At 54.4% G+C, this 11515-nt stretch overlaps 5 protein-coding genes across 5 annotated transcripts; all 5 read left to right on the forward strand.

The window, feature by feature from the left end:
- Nucleotides 1–68: 68 nt before the first annotated feature.
- H310_00459 (hypothetical protein) lies at nucleotides 69–1640 on the forward strand (the record flags this gene model as incomplete). Its single annotated transcript, XM_008863262.1, has 1 exon — nucleotides 69–1640. One exon carries the CDS (start codon nucleotides 69–71, stop codon nucleotides 1638–1640), a length of 1572 nt encoding a protein of 523 aa, XP_008861484.1.
- A 75-nt stretch (nucleotides 1641–1715) lies between these two features.
- Nucleotides 1716–3087, forward strand: H310_00460 (hypothetical protein; the record flags this gene model as incomplete). Its single annotated transcript, XM_008863263.1, has 3 exons — nucleotides 1716–1768; nucleotides 1863–1963; nucleotides 2723–3087. 3 exons carry the CDS (start codon nucleotides 1716–1718, stop codon nucleotides 3085–3087), a joined length of 519 nt encoding a protein of 172 aa, XP_008861485.1.
- Nucleotides 3088–3256: 169 nt separating this feature from the next.
- On the forward strand, nucleotides 3257–5064 carry H310_00461 (hypothetical protein). Its single transcript, XM_008863264.1, has one exon. It carries the CDS (start codon nucleotides 3375–3377, stop codon nucleotides 5016–5018), a length of 1644 nt encoding a protein of 547 aa, XP_008861486.1. The 5' UTR covers nucleotides 3257–3374; the 3' UTR covers nucleotides 5019–5064.
- Nucleotides 5065–5183: 119 nt separating this feature from the next.
- H310_00462 (hypothetical protein) lies at nucleotides 5184–7917 on the forward strand. The gene has a single exon (XM_008863265.1). It carries the CDS (start codon nucleotides 5211–5213, stop codon nucleotides 7179–7181), a length of 1971 nt encoding a protein of 656 aa, XP_008861487.1. The 5' UTR covers nucleotides 5184–5210; the 3' UTR covers nucleotides 7182–7917.
- Nucleotides 7918–8280: 363 nt separating this feature from the next.
- On the forward strand, nucleotides 8281–11434 carry H310_00463 (hypothetical protein). Its single transcript, XM_008863266.1, has 2 exons — nucleotides 8281–8404; nucleotides 8458–11434. The coding sequence occupies exons 1-2, from the start codon at nucleotides 8300–8302 to the stop codon at nucleotides 11374–11376; spliced, it is 3024 nt and encodes a 1007-aa protein (XP_008861488.1). The 5' UTR covers nucleotides 8281–8299; the 3' UTR covers nucleotides 11377–11434.
- The last annotated feature ends 81 nt before the right edge of the window (nucleotides 11435–11515 follow it).

Genomic DNA, 11515 nt, shown 5'->3' on the forward strand with positions numbered 1-11515 from the left:
GCGAGTTCGAAACGCATGCCTGTGATTGGCTGGCTGACCTGGAATTCAAAAACTCGCGCTGGCGGCAGATGGACATGCAAGGCGAACTGGCGCGGCTCGACCAAGCCGCGTCGAAAGTAGCGCTCATGCGTGCGTCAGCCGAGCAGGTGATACAAGATGTGTGCACCTCCACGACAGATCTCCTTCGCGAAGTGTCGGCATCCATCGCGAGGGTGGATACGACATGGAAGGCAAATCAAGACCACATTCCCGACACTGCCCGCGCTGCGATCGTCGACGAATTTGCCCAGTTCCTCACGAAATCCCTGGACGTTCGCAATTCAGCAGGTCTGATGCAATTAGCTCAAGCTTTTGTCCAGCGCGACACAGCCATGGTGGACAAGTTCATTGAAAACTCGGTCAACGTCGTGGTGTTTGCCAAAGCTGTGACAGAAGTGTCCGTGAAGCACGAAGGCGCGAATACCGCTTCGACGACTCCGATTCGCATGGTCCGTCAAAGTGACAGCCCAGTCTCGATCAACACCCCTGAGGAAAACACGATCTTAAAGCGAGGGCACTCGTCGGACGAGGACAATCATGACAGCAACAGCACCGAACCCAAACGGCGCCGTCTGACCCTTCTGACGCCAGCCAAATCAGCCACGGCGGCGAGTCCTCCGCCAACTCCATCGCCGTCCGCTGCTTTTGTTTCTTTAACGCCCCATGCAAATCCTGTCGTCTCAAACGACGTCGAATCGTTCGCACCGACATTGGAACGAACTCTGGGCAAGGCATTTGCTAACAAATGGCTTCGCGTGGTGGCACGCGAACCGTGGACCGAGTGGTCGAATGCGTTTGTGCCGTTTCTGCCAGGACTCAACCCCGGCCAAGTCGCGTTCAACCAAACCCTGCGAATGTTTTTTCAAGAGCATGGTCGAGCCATGTGGGAGCGCTTCTTCTTCCTTGGCACCTCCTTGCATCCCCATAACACGGAGCCGTCCAGACGGTTCCGTCGACTCCGCGGTGCCATGGGCCACTTGGTGCACGACCTGTACAAGCTCGAAGGCGTCGACGTGTTTTTGTTCTTGGAAACGTACCCGCATCCGTTCTGGCCCATCGTGGTGCAGCACCCAATTCCGCTCGACATTTCGTTCCCCAGTCACAGCCGCGAGCTCCTGTCGTACTTTCAGGACCAATGCACGAAGCGGTGGCCGTCGTACCAGGGATATTGGACGCCTCCTGTGGAAGCCACGACCGCCCAAGTCGTCGAGTATGGGTTTGAAAGGTACGACCCGATGGCGTTCGTGGGATGGGCAGCCAAACGGACGCAGCACAGCTGCCGCCAGGATAAGTGGACATTTGCGTTCGACAAGACCACGGACGGCAACTACCCGACCAACTTTTTTGCCACGCTCGTCGCGGAAATGGCTGCCAAGCGAAGCTCGTTTGATCCGGCTCAAGCACCGTACGTGTCTGTCGTGCAGCCGCCGAAAACGTTGCCCAAGCAGTGGAAGTTCCCCCGAGGCCCCCAGTCTCTGTTTACGTGGGACCCAACGGCCCAACGCGCGATTTCCATGCCCCCGCCCGCTGCGGAACGGACGCCCGTCAAAATGGCCCGCCGGAGCAGTGTCACACCGTCGAAGTACAAGCTTCGGAATTAATCGAAAACTACACTCGTTGTGGCCGCGCCTTCATCCAAGTACTTAGCAGCTAGGCCACCCATCGTACTGAACACGATGCTTCCGACGGCGCCGGTTGCCGTGGTGGGAACTCGGCCTTGCTTGGTAAGGTATTTATGAAACAGCTCGCCACAGATTTTTACGTGCGATCGTGGAATGTCGATGGAACTTGTCCGATTCGTTCCATGCTATCGGTCCACGTAGGTGCTTGCTCGGATGCCGAGGAAGGCCAAGGACGAGTCATTTGGCAGAGCCATCCGACAGTTCGACCAAGCTCCGCATTGAAAACTTTGGAGAGGCTGTCAGTGGGCACGATACGTAGTGTCGCCAATGGACAAGTTCCCTGGCTAACGCGATCCGAACTCGTGATGGAATGAACGTGGGTAACGCTATGCAAAAGGGTCTTCATTTCCAGTACATAATCATTCACACAGCAGCGAAACCCACAAACCTCGACAATCCATAATGAAGGACGCGTCGTCATCATGAGGAATGATGCGCAGCTGAAACCAAGAACGATCCGCAGAGCACGGCTGCAGATACAAGGATGGCCGATCGGGAAACACACATAATGCGAATCTGCATCTCTGTCGCTGTCTGCAGCGGCATCGATGCGCTGTTGCGGAAGTAGTCGTCGTGGACAAACTCGAGTCGTGGTCATCGGCAACTATAGAAACGCTGTCCGTTGCTGCTTTTTCCTGTGACAGTGGCAACAGTGAGATTGTCCCCCCCTCATCGTTCAAATCGCGTTCCCGACGCACTTTTCCTTTTCCCGAAAACCCACCGACTTCACCGTTGGTTTCGCCGACCAGCAACCCCCCACCATGGGCATCACAAGAACCACGAATATCTATCTCCATACGTGAGTTTGATGTGGCGGACAAACTCGCCAGCCAAATCCATCGACGGAAAGACTTCGACTGCCAATAAGTTACCATCGCTCCTCACGGCTGCCTCCTTGGTGCAAAGAGGCTCCATTGTCCTCCTGCGGATACGACAGGGCAATGGACCACCAGTGGATTCAAGCGCATGTCTGAATGGGGACGACGTCAACAACTTTGTAGCCAAAGGATTCAATATTGTCCTGTACGCAAAGCGCGCGATCTCGCCGCCAGTGTGGTGCTTGCCCATTCAGGCGAGGAAACCAGTGCCCTCTTCCAAAGGCGTGACGGACAACCGACCACAATCCTCCAGGTCACTCTACGATCTCACGGTGCGACAATTTCGACTCCTCCAGGAAAAGCTCGAGAAGAACGCGAAAGCCCGCGATGGGGCACCCGTGGTGAAAGTTCGACCTACGTCAGCGACACAGACCTATCTGTCGCTTGATTTTCTTGACCCGTACGGGACGCACGAGGACATCTACAACGCTGACGGACCTGTCAAGAAGCGAAAGGTCACACCCGAGACCAGACACTGCTTTCGTTGAATAGATCGTGCATCGTCTGTGCTTCCTACTGTCTACAAGCCTACTCGAGCGCTTTGTTCGACTCTACGACAGCTCATGAGTTCGTGGTGAAGAGGCGCGGGTTGGCCATGAGACATCTTTCCACGTATGTTCCTCGTGAAGTACGTTTGACATTGTGTTATTGTATACATTTTGGTTAAGTACGACCGGCAGGATGGGAAGGTCGAGGATGTGGTAGAGGAGTGGGCGCACCCCATGAGCGCAATGCCGATCAAGGCTTACAAGACTTCCCGAAGCCACGAAAGCGGATGATGACCGACGACGGATTAAAGCCAGTGTACTGGGACCACTTTGCTGCCGCCGAGCCGGATGACGATGAGTGGTCTGTTGAGACGCGAATGCTCCAGCGGATGCCCGCGCATTCAATCGACGACGAACAGTTTGACTCGTTCGAAGTCAAGCGTCGATCCCACTTGGAGCGATTGCAGTTTTGGCGACACTGGAACGACGACGACCATGAACTTGTGTTCAAGCAAGTGCCGTATCACGAGACAGAATTGTTCGAGTCTGTCGCAGCGGCAAACGCACCGCGTTCGCATTTGGGCAGTCTGCGCTTCTGGGAGCACAACGACGACGATGCTCCCCCGGATGTTGATTGGGTTCCCAGCGATGAAGAAGAAATGCTCGTGGCTCAGCTCGCATCAACCAACGACAAACTATACAACTCGTTTGAGGTGAGACAAAAGTCGCACTTGGCGCGCCTCAGGCAGCCCAGAGATCACGATGACAACCAAGCCAGAGCGCTCAAAAACGAGTGGATGACGATACTTCCCACGATGGCCACACCACTGTCTTCATCGACGACACCAGCTCCACTCGATTCCAGTGTATGCGAGCGGCCTCGGGCTGCGAGGAATTGGCTCGGCCTAGCCCTCCTCATCACGAGCTTCTGTGCCATGTCGACCGTTGGGGTCGCGTTTCAAGTCGAATCGTCCGTAGAGGTGGCGCCAATGCTGAAGCTATTTTGGCGCGTCAGCGGCAGCTGCATGCTTTCCTTTGTGTTGACGATGGTATCTGTGGCTCGGTACGGCTGGCCGCGCGTCCACGCCCCTCTCGACACAGCCATTCGGGTGGTTTTGTGTGCCGTGGGTTTTACGCTGTGGACTAGTTGTTCGAACCTGTCTTCCACACTCACGTCCCCAACTCACGCCAACGTTCTGCTCCACGCCCATGGTCTCATCCTCGTGGCAGGAAATGTTCTCACCGAGCAGTATGTTGGCCGGTGGGAAGGCATTGGCACGATTGTGGGATTCGTTGGCACGGTAATTGCTACCATCGCGGACGCCGAGACCGTCGCTTGGTCGTCGTTTTGGAACACTGCCCGAGGATCGACGTGGCATGCCAATTTCGTGGCGCTGACTGGGGCGGCGGGGGCGGTGCTTTATCTGGTCCAAGCCAAGGCGATTCAGGCCCGCATGAACTTCATGGTGTTTATGTGGTGTCATACTGTTGCTGTGTGTGGACTCCTCCTTCCGACCATGTCTCTGATGGGCGAAACGTTCGAGTTTTCAACGAACCCATCAGTGGGCTTGTTCGGATGGGCCACACCGAACCGATGGCCGCTCGAACTGTATCTGGTAGCCGTGTGCGACTTCGTCGGATCCATGGGTTATCTCCGCGTGCTCCAATTCTTCGAACCAATTGTCGTGTCCATGACCATGCTTCTTGAGCCGACACTAGCGTCATTTCTTGGCGCGATCGTAAGTGGGAGCCAGTTCCCAGGTATGCATGTCGTTTTGGGCAGTCTCCTCGTCGCAGCAGGTGTAGTGCTTGTGTACTCGGTCAAGACGTCGCACCCGTCATCGTCGCGCCGGCGCAGCCGACGGCCAACGACACACTCGAGCGAGTTTGTGCCTCGCAAACCGCTTAACTACGGCACAATAGTCGTTTAATTTATTCTCCTCTGTCGATCCGCTCGAATTGCGTTTGCAGTCCATCGCAGGAGCAGTGAGCGATGGCAGCGCTTGCTGCGCACCTTCATGACAGATCAACGGTAGCCTACCATCATACGGATAATGTATCCGGGCTCTCCTTGTGTCAAAATTGGTAATTTCTTCTGCCGACCGTCGAGTTCCGCGATCGCCATGGCGTCCAGCTCGAAGAAGTTAAAGCGGCAACAAGACGGTCATGCACTAGCACTGGACGTTCTGTGCAACTCATCGCTTTGTACCCTGATCCAAGCGTTCAACAACGGTGTGGCGCTGAAGTTTTGGACAATGGGGGAAGTTGCCGCCCAGCGAGGATACCTCTCTGTCGTGCAGCATGCACCAAATCTACGATTCGATGGAAAAAACAGCGAAAATTCGTGCGTCAAGGCGAAGGCGATGGACTTTGCTGCCATGGGTGGGCACATCGGCGTCCTCGAGTGGATGCAGACGTCTTGCCGTTTTCGCAACGAGTGCACGTCCCACGCCATGGACTGGGCAGCAACCGCGGGTCATATCAACGTTGTTCAGTGGCTTGATGCAAACCGTTGCGAGGGATGCACAAACATGGCTCTCGTCGGTGCTGCCTGCTCTGGGCATGTCATGGTGGTGGAGTGGCTTCTCCGCCATCGCAGTGACGATGTGCAGTTCGCCATGGACGCATTCCAAGGGGCCGCAGAACACGGGCATTTGCCTGTTCTTCAGTGGTTCGTTTCAAATGGGTACTATCAAGCTCAAAACGATATGTTTCCCCTGGACGCCGCTGCAAAAGGCAATCACATGGAAGTCGTGGTTTGGCTACACACACTGAGCGCATGCCATGGCGCGTCCGAGAGTGCCATGGACCTTGCCGCAGAGAACGGTCACTTGGACATGGTCAAATGGCTGCATATGCATCGCAGGGAAGGCTGCACGGTCGATGCCATGAATTGGGCGGCCAATTGCGGTCACCTCGAAGTTGTGCAGTGGCTCCACGAACATCGGCGCGAAGGGTGTACAACTGATGCCGTCGATTTCGCGGCTGAAAACGGTTTCCTAGATGTCGTAAAATGGCTCCTGCTCCACCGCACGGAAGGCTGTACGACGCAGGCGATGGACCTGGCAGCCAAAAATAATCACTTGGACGTTGTCGCTTGGCTGCACCTGAACGGCCCGGAAGGCTGCACGTCCGCCGCTATGGACGGAGCGGCAAAGCGCGGCAATCTCGAGGTTCTTCAGTGGCTGTTCTCAAATCTCAATGTGGCGCCATCGACGAACGCCATGGACTTCGCTGCCAAAAAAGGACACGTGGTGGTGCTCGAATGGCTCAATACAGTCGCGCCCACCGTTGGGTGCACCACCGATGCGATGGATTTTGCGGCGCAGTACAATCAACTGGAAGCGCTGCAGTGGCTCCATGAACACAGGGATGAGGGCTGCACAGTCGATGCGATGAACTTTGCTGCAGAACATGGACACTTGCGCGTTGTGCAATGGCTGCACGCCAACCGCACAGAAGGCTGTACGGCCGACGCAATGGACTGGAGTGCCAAGAATGGTCATTTGGACGTCGTCGAGTGGCTGCATGAGCATCGAACTGAGGGGTGCTCCCCTGACGTTGTCGACACAATCCTTCGTGCTGGACAGCTGCATGTCCTCCAGTGGTGGTATTCCCACCGCCCCGAACGCAGCACGTCGAATGCGATTGCGATTGCCGCTGAAAACGGACATCTTGACATCGTTCAATGGCTCCACGGCGTCGGCGAGACTTGCACAACCAAAGCGATGGATTTGGCGGCAGAAAACGGGCACTTGGACGTGATCCAGTGGTTACACATAAACCGCGATGAAGGGTGCTCCCGAGAAGCCATGGACCTGGCTGCGGAAAATGGACACGTGCACGTCATGAATTGGCTACATACTCATCGCATGGAGGGATGCACACGGGAAGCGCTCGAGTTGGCAATTTCTGAAGGTCAAGAGAAAGCTGCGAGGTGGCTCGTCAAGCATCTGTCAAAGAAGGCGACGGTGGCAGCGTGCATGGCGCTTGCCAAAACGTACGGATTGGAGGAACTGAGGGACTGGTGCGTGGCGTTCAAGGCAGGACGAAAAAATGAAGCGTCGACATCGGCTCCATTACCTCCACAATAGCCGTAGCGATGTGTGGTCGCCACATACTCCACATGTGGCTTACAAACCACAATCAAGCGATGCGATGTTGCCCGAGCCGTCGAAATTGCTACGAAGGTCGTAGAGCGGGGCGTTTTCCTCCGTAGAGAAAGCATCGTTTGGCTGTAGGTCCACTGGCCGTGGTTCCCCGGCGTCAGCAGCGTTTCTCAGCCAAGACATTCTCCATGCCCCTCTGCGGAATCCAAGCTTCAAGGGCTAGAAGCATACAAGGACTAGACTTTGGTGATGGCGAGCCGAAGCACCAAGTACGAATCAAGCCAAATGTCAAAGAATGCCCACCGCCTCATGGGCATCCAACGAGGCGAAGGGGTTCCACCAAGAAAACACTTGCAGTACAAAAGATCAGACTCATTTCACCGCCACCACACAGTGAGACAGGCCTGTCGCTCCATTTCCAATGCCACACGCCGATGTGGTGCAAGTGCATCCATAGATGTGCCATGATGTCAACAAGCAGCCTGGGGCTGTCCATCCGTCGCTACGGTTCCTGCTAACTACCACGAGCTTCACCGCCGCCTTCTCACATATCGCCCCTCCCACGAAGTCGACGACGTCTGCGAGGACACCGCGCGGTGCTCGTGGCGAAGTGGGCGGCACCCACTCACTTTGCCGAGCCGACTAATGGGTTGCCATGAATGTTGAAGTCCCCAACTTCAACACTACGTCGACTCCTCCGAATATTATCCGGATTGCGAAATTTGTTGTTTGGGTGAGAACTGTGAGTGACAGAAGGAGGTGATGCGAATGTTGGTTGTAGGGTGGATACAGTGGGAGGATCGACGCCTGCTGTCAAAAGCGGGTTAGGGGGCGTTGATGGATTCGAGAATTGACAAAATCGGAGACCAATCATCACCCCCACCCCTATCCTATCGGCGTTGTAGGTATACAGAAACCAAGTCAACTCTTGAATACAAATATGCGGAGGGACGACCTCCGTGGAAAAAATCGGGTGTAGATCGGAAGGATACCAAGCAGTTTTGAATTTTCGTGGTCCAGGTAAGTCGGAGGTGTCGCCGCGCGCGACTGGTTGAGTTTTTACCCCCGCCTGCATGTCCTTCGTAGAGCGCAACTCCAACAACATGACCACCTCTGTCAAGAAATACCGCTACGTTCGCTCGGATTTCGAGCCCCTCGAGACGAAGCCCCTCCACTTCGACATGGTGTTCGACGTGACAGAGAAGCAGGTACGTGACGAGACGCTATCTGGCGCATCGTCCTCATGACTTGTACTCTCTAGGTCCGTGTGACCCTTCAAACCACCATGAAATACGTTGGTGTTGGACCCAAAACGGTGTTGAAGCTCAACTCCAAGGCTTTGGAAATTGTGAGCGTTGAACGCCTGCACAACTTTACGCCGTTGGGTGAAACCCGCAACTTTGTGCCTCATGTTGCCAGCTTCAGTGGAGCCAAGTCACTTGAATATGTCGTGGACACTGTTGACCACTTTTTGGTGATCACTTTGGATACCCCCGTGCAATCCGGCGATGAATTCGTCATTCGCACTGTGTCGATTGCCCGCCCCACTGAAAACATTTTGGAGGGATTGTACTACGACTATACTCCCGAAGGCGCCCCTCGCACTATCATCACCCAGTGCCAGCAATACGGTTTCCAGCGCATCGTCCCTTGCATTGATACGATGGACGCCAAGGCGTTTTACACCACGACGATTGTTGCTGACAAGAACTACACAAATATCATCACAAACGGTGATTTGGCCCCTGGCTTTCACACCCCCGAAGGTACCCCCATTTATCATGATGCCTCGGAATTCTTGGGTGTGGCCGATCCCACTCGCCATGCTTTGAAGTACCACAACCACACCATCAACATGGCCCCGTATTTGTTTTTCCTTGGTGTCGGCACGTACGTGACCTACCGCCGCACTTTGGAATTTCCTGATGGCGACACCACGTTGCTTGAACTCTTGGCGTTCCCTGGATTCGCTGAACCCGCTGATGCCAAGCTATCCGTCAAAATGCTACACGACTCGATCTTGTGGACCAACGTGAGCTTGGGTCCTGAGGCCACTGAACACCACGAAGAACGCAAGGCGATTTACGCTCTGCTCGAAGAACGTGAAGCGATCAAGGAGAAATCTGCACCCTTGACCGTCGGCACCGAAGAAATTGTTGAAGTGAAGCCACTGTCCGAAACGGATGCTGCACGCTTGGCTGCTGTCCGTGCCGAATTGAAGTCCCTCATTGGCAAGTGGACCAAGACTGGGTACAAGTACACTGGTCAAGTCTACCGTGAAATTGGCATGGAAAACTCTAACTACGGTGGCATGGAAAACGTTGGCAACACCACCATCGTCAGCTCGTGTTTGTGCCCCACGTGCCGCATGGGTGACCACGCTTACGAGTACATGGAACGCGTCAAGGTCCACGAATACTACCACAACATCAACGGCAGTGAAGTAACTGGTCAATCGCCTTTCGAAATCTGGCTCAACGAAGCCGTGACTGTCCACATGGAACGAAAGCGCCATGCTGCCATCTTCGGCGAAGAATACCATCGACTTGGGGATGTCGTGAAAATGTTTATTCCCACGATCGGCCCCATTGCCCTCGACAAGGCCGCCACGTGTCTCAGCGTGGAACCTGAAGGATTCAACCAAACTCAGGAATTAATTTCTGGTGTCACGTACTCCAAGGCGCCTGAAGTCGTCCGCATGGTGGAATTGCTCTTGGGCTTCAAGAACTTCAATGTCGCTTTGGACAAATACTACACCAAGTACTTGTTCGGCAACGCAACGACCGCCGAATGGTTTGCGTGCATGGAAGAAGTGTCTGGTATTGATTTCCAAAACTTCCAACGTGTGTGGTTGAAGCGCCCGGACCACCCCGAAGTCGCTTACACGACCTCCTACGACAGCGCCAAGCAAACGTACAACGTGAAGTTGACCCAAAGTGGATTTGAACGCTTTGATGGCACAGACCTTGCCGGCCCGTGGGAAATCCCAATTGACTACGCCCTTATAAAGGATGGCAAGGTTATCCGCGAAGGCGTGTACTTCTTGAAGTCCAAGACGGATGAATTCACGTTGGATAACATCTCTGTGACCCCCGACTACCTCTCGTTCGGTCGCCAGTGGTCGTTCTTCGGTACCTCCAAGGCCCTGAACGCCACCAAAGAAGCATTGATCAAACAAGCCCTCAATGACCCTGATGCTGTCAACCGTTATTTTGCCTACCGCGCTGTTGCTGATGGCGAAAAGGCAGTGATCGTTGAAGCATTGATTGCCGGACGTAACGACGTGACGATTTCCCCTGAATTTGCCGCGTTGCATGGTTCGATTTTGTTCGACGAATCGCTTAACCCTGCTGTTCGTGCTTTGATTTTGACGGAAAAAAATGCGTTGACGACCCGAGAAGACTTGAGCCACCACTACGATCATATCACGACCGCCACGGTTGCCTTGCTACAGTCTGTGTGGGCGGCCCACGGTGAAAAGATCGATGCCAACTTGAAGGAATTGATCAAGTCCACTGTGCCCGGCCCTCACAAGGACCAATTGCTTAAACGCAAGCTCAAGCAACATTTGTTGTCGATTGTTGGTGTGAGCACTGCACCTTTGGCGTTGCCTACTCTGGCCGTGTCGTCGGTGAAGATCGACGTGGCTACTGTAGCGCTCGACATTTTGAACAACTCGACCTTCGTCTCGGACAAGGAATTGTCGTTCCGCACGATTCTCTCGACTGAGTCATATGCTGAGCGTGCGACTGTCCAAGCCCGCATTCGCGACGAATGGTCCAAGACTCCTGAAATGTTGGAGTCGTACATTGCGGCTATTGGCAGCTTGTCGACGTCGGACTTTGCTACTCAAGTGCGGACGTTGATGGCGTTGCCATACTTCAACATCAACCAAACTCACCACACGCGCACGTTGGCTCGTGGGTTGAGTCAAATTCGACACAAGAGCGTGCTGACCGGTGAAGGCCGTGCGTTGATGGTCGAATTGTTCACAAAGATTGGCACGGTGAACCAAATGTCTGCGTACCCTTTGTTGAAATGCTTCGATCAAGTGCATGCATTCACTGGTGAAACCAAGCAAAAGCTGCTAAACACGCTCCAAGCGATGCAAGACTCGATTGACAAGGTCAAGGAAGAATCGCTGTACAACCAGCTCAACATTATGCTGAAGAAGGTCTAAGGTAGTCGAGCTGTGTCATTCTTTGGAGACAAAACTAATACGAGTTCATCACACGGGGGTTTGGTTGAGTTTGGAGCCGTTGACATGGCCCGTCAATGTTCTGAAACGGCCCTTGCGGCGGTTAAACAGAACTAGCAGG

This window comes from Aphanomyces invadans (genome assembly GCF_000520115.1).
Source record: "Aphanomyces invadans strain NJM9701 unplaced genomic scaffold supercont1.1, whole genome shotgun sequence".
Lineage (NCBI taxonomy): Eukaryota > Oomycota > Saprolegniomycetes > Saprolegniales > Verrucalvaceae > Aphanomyces > Aphanomyces invadans.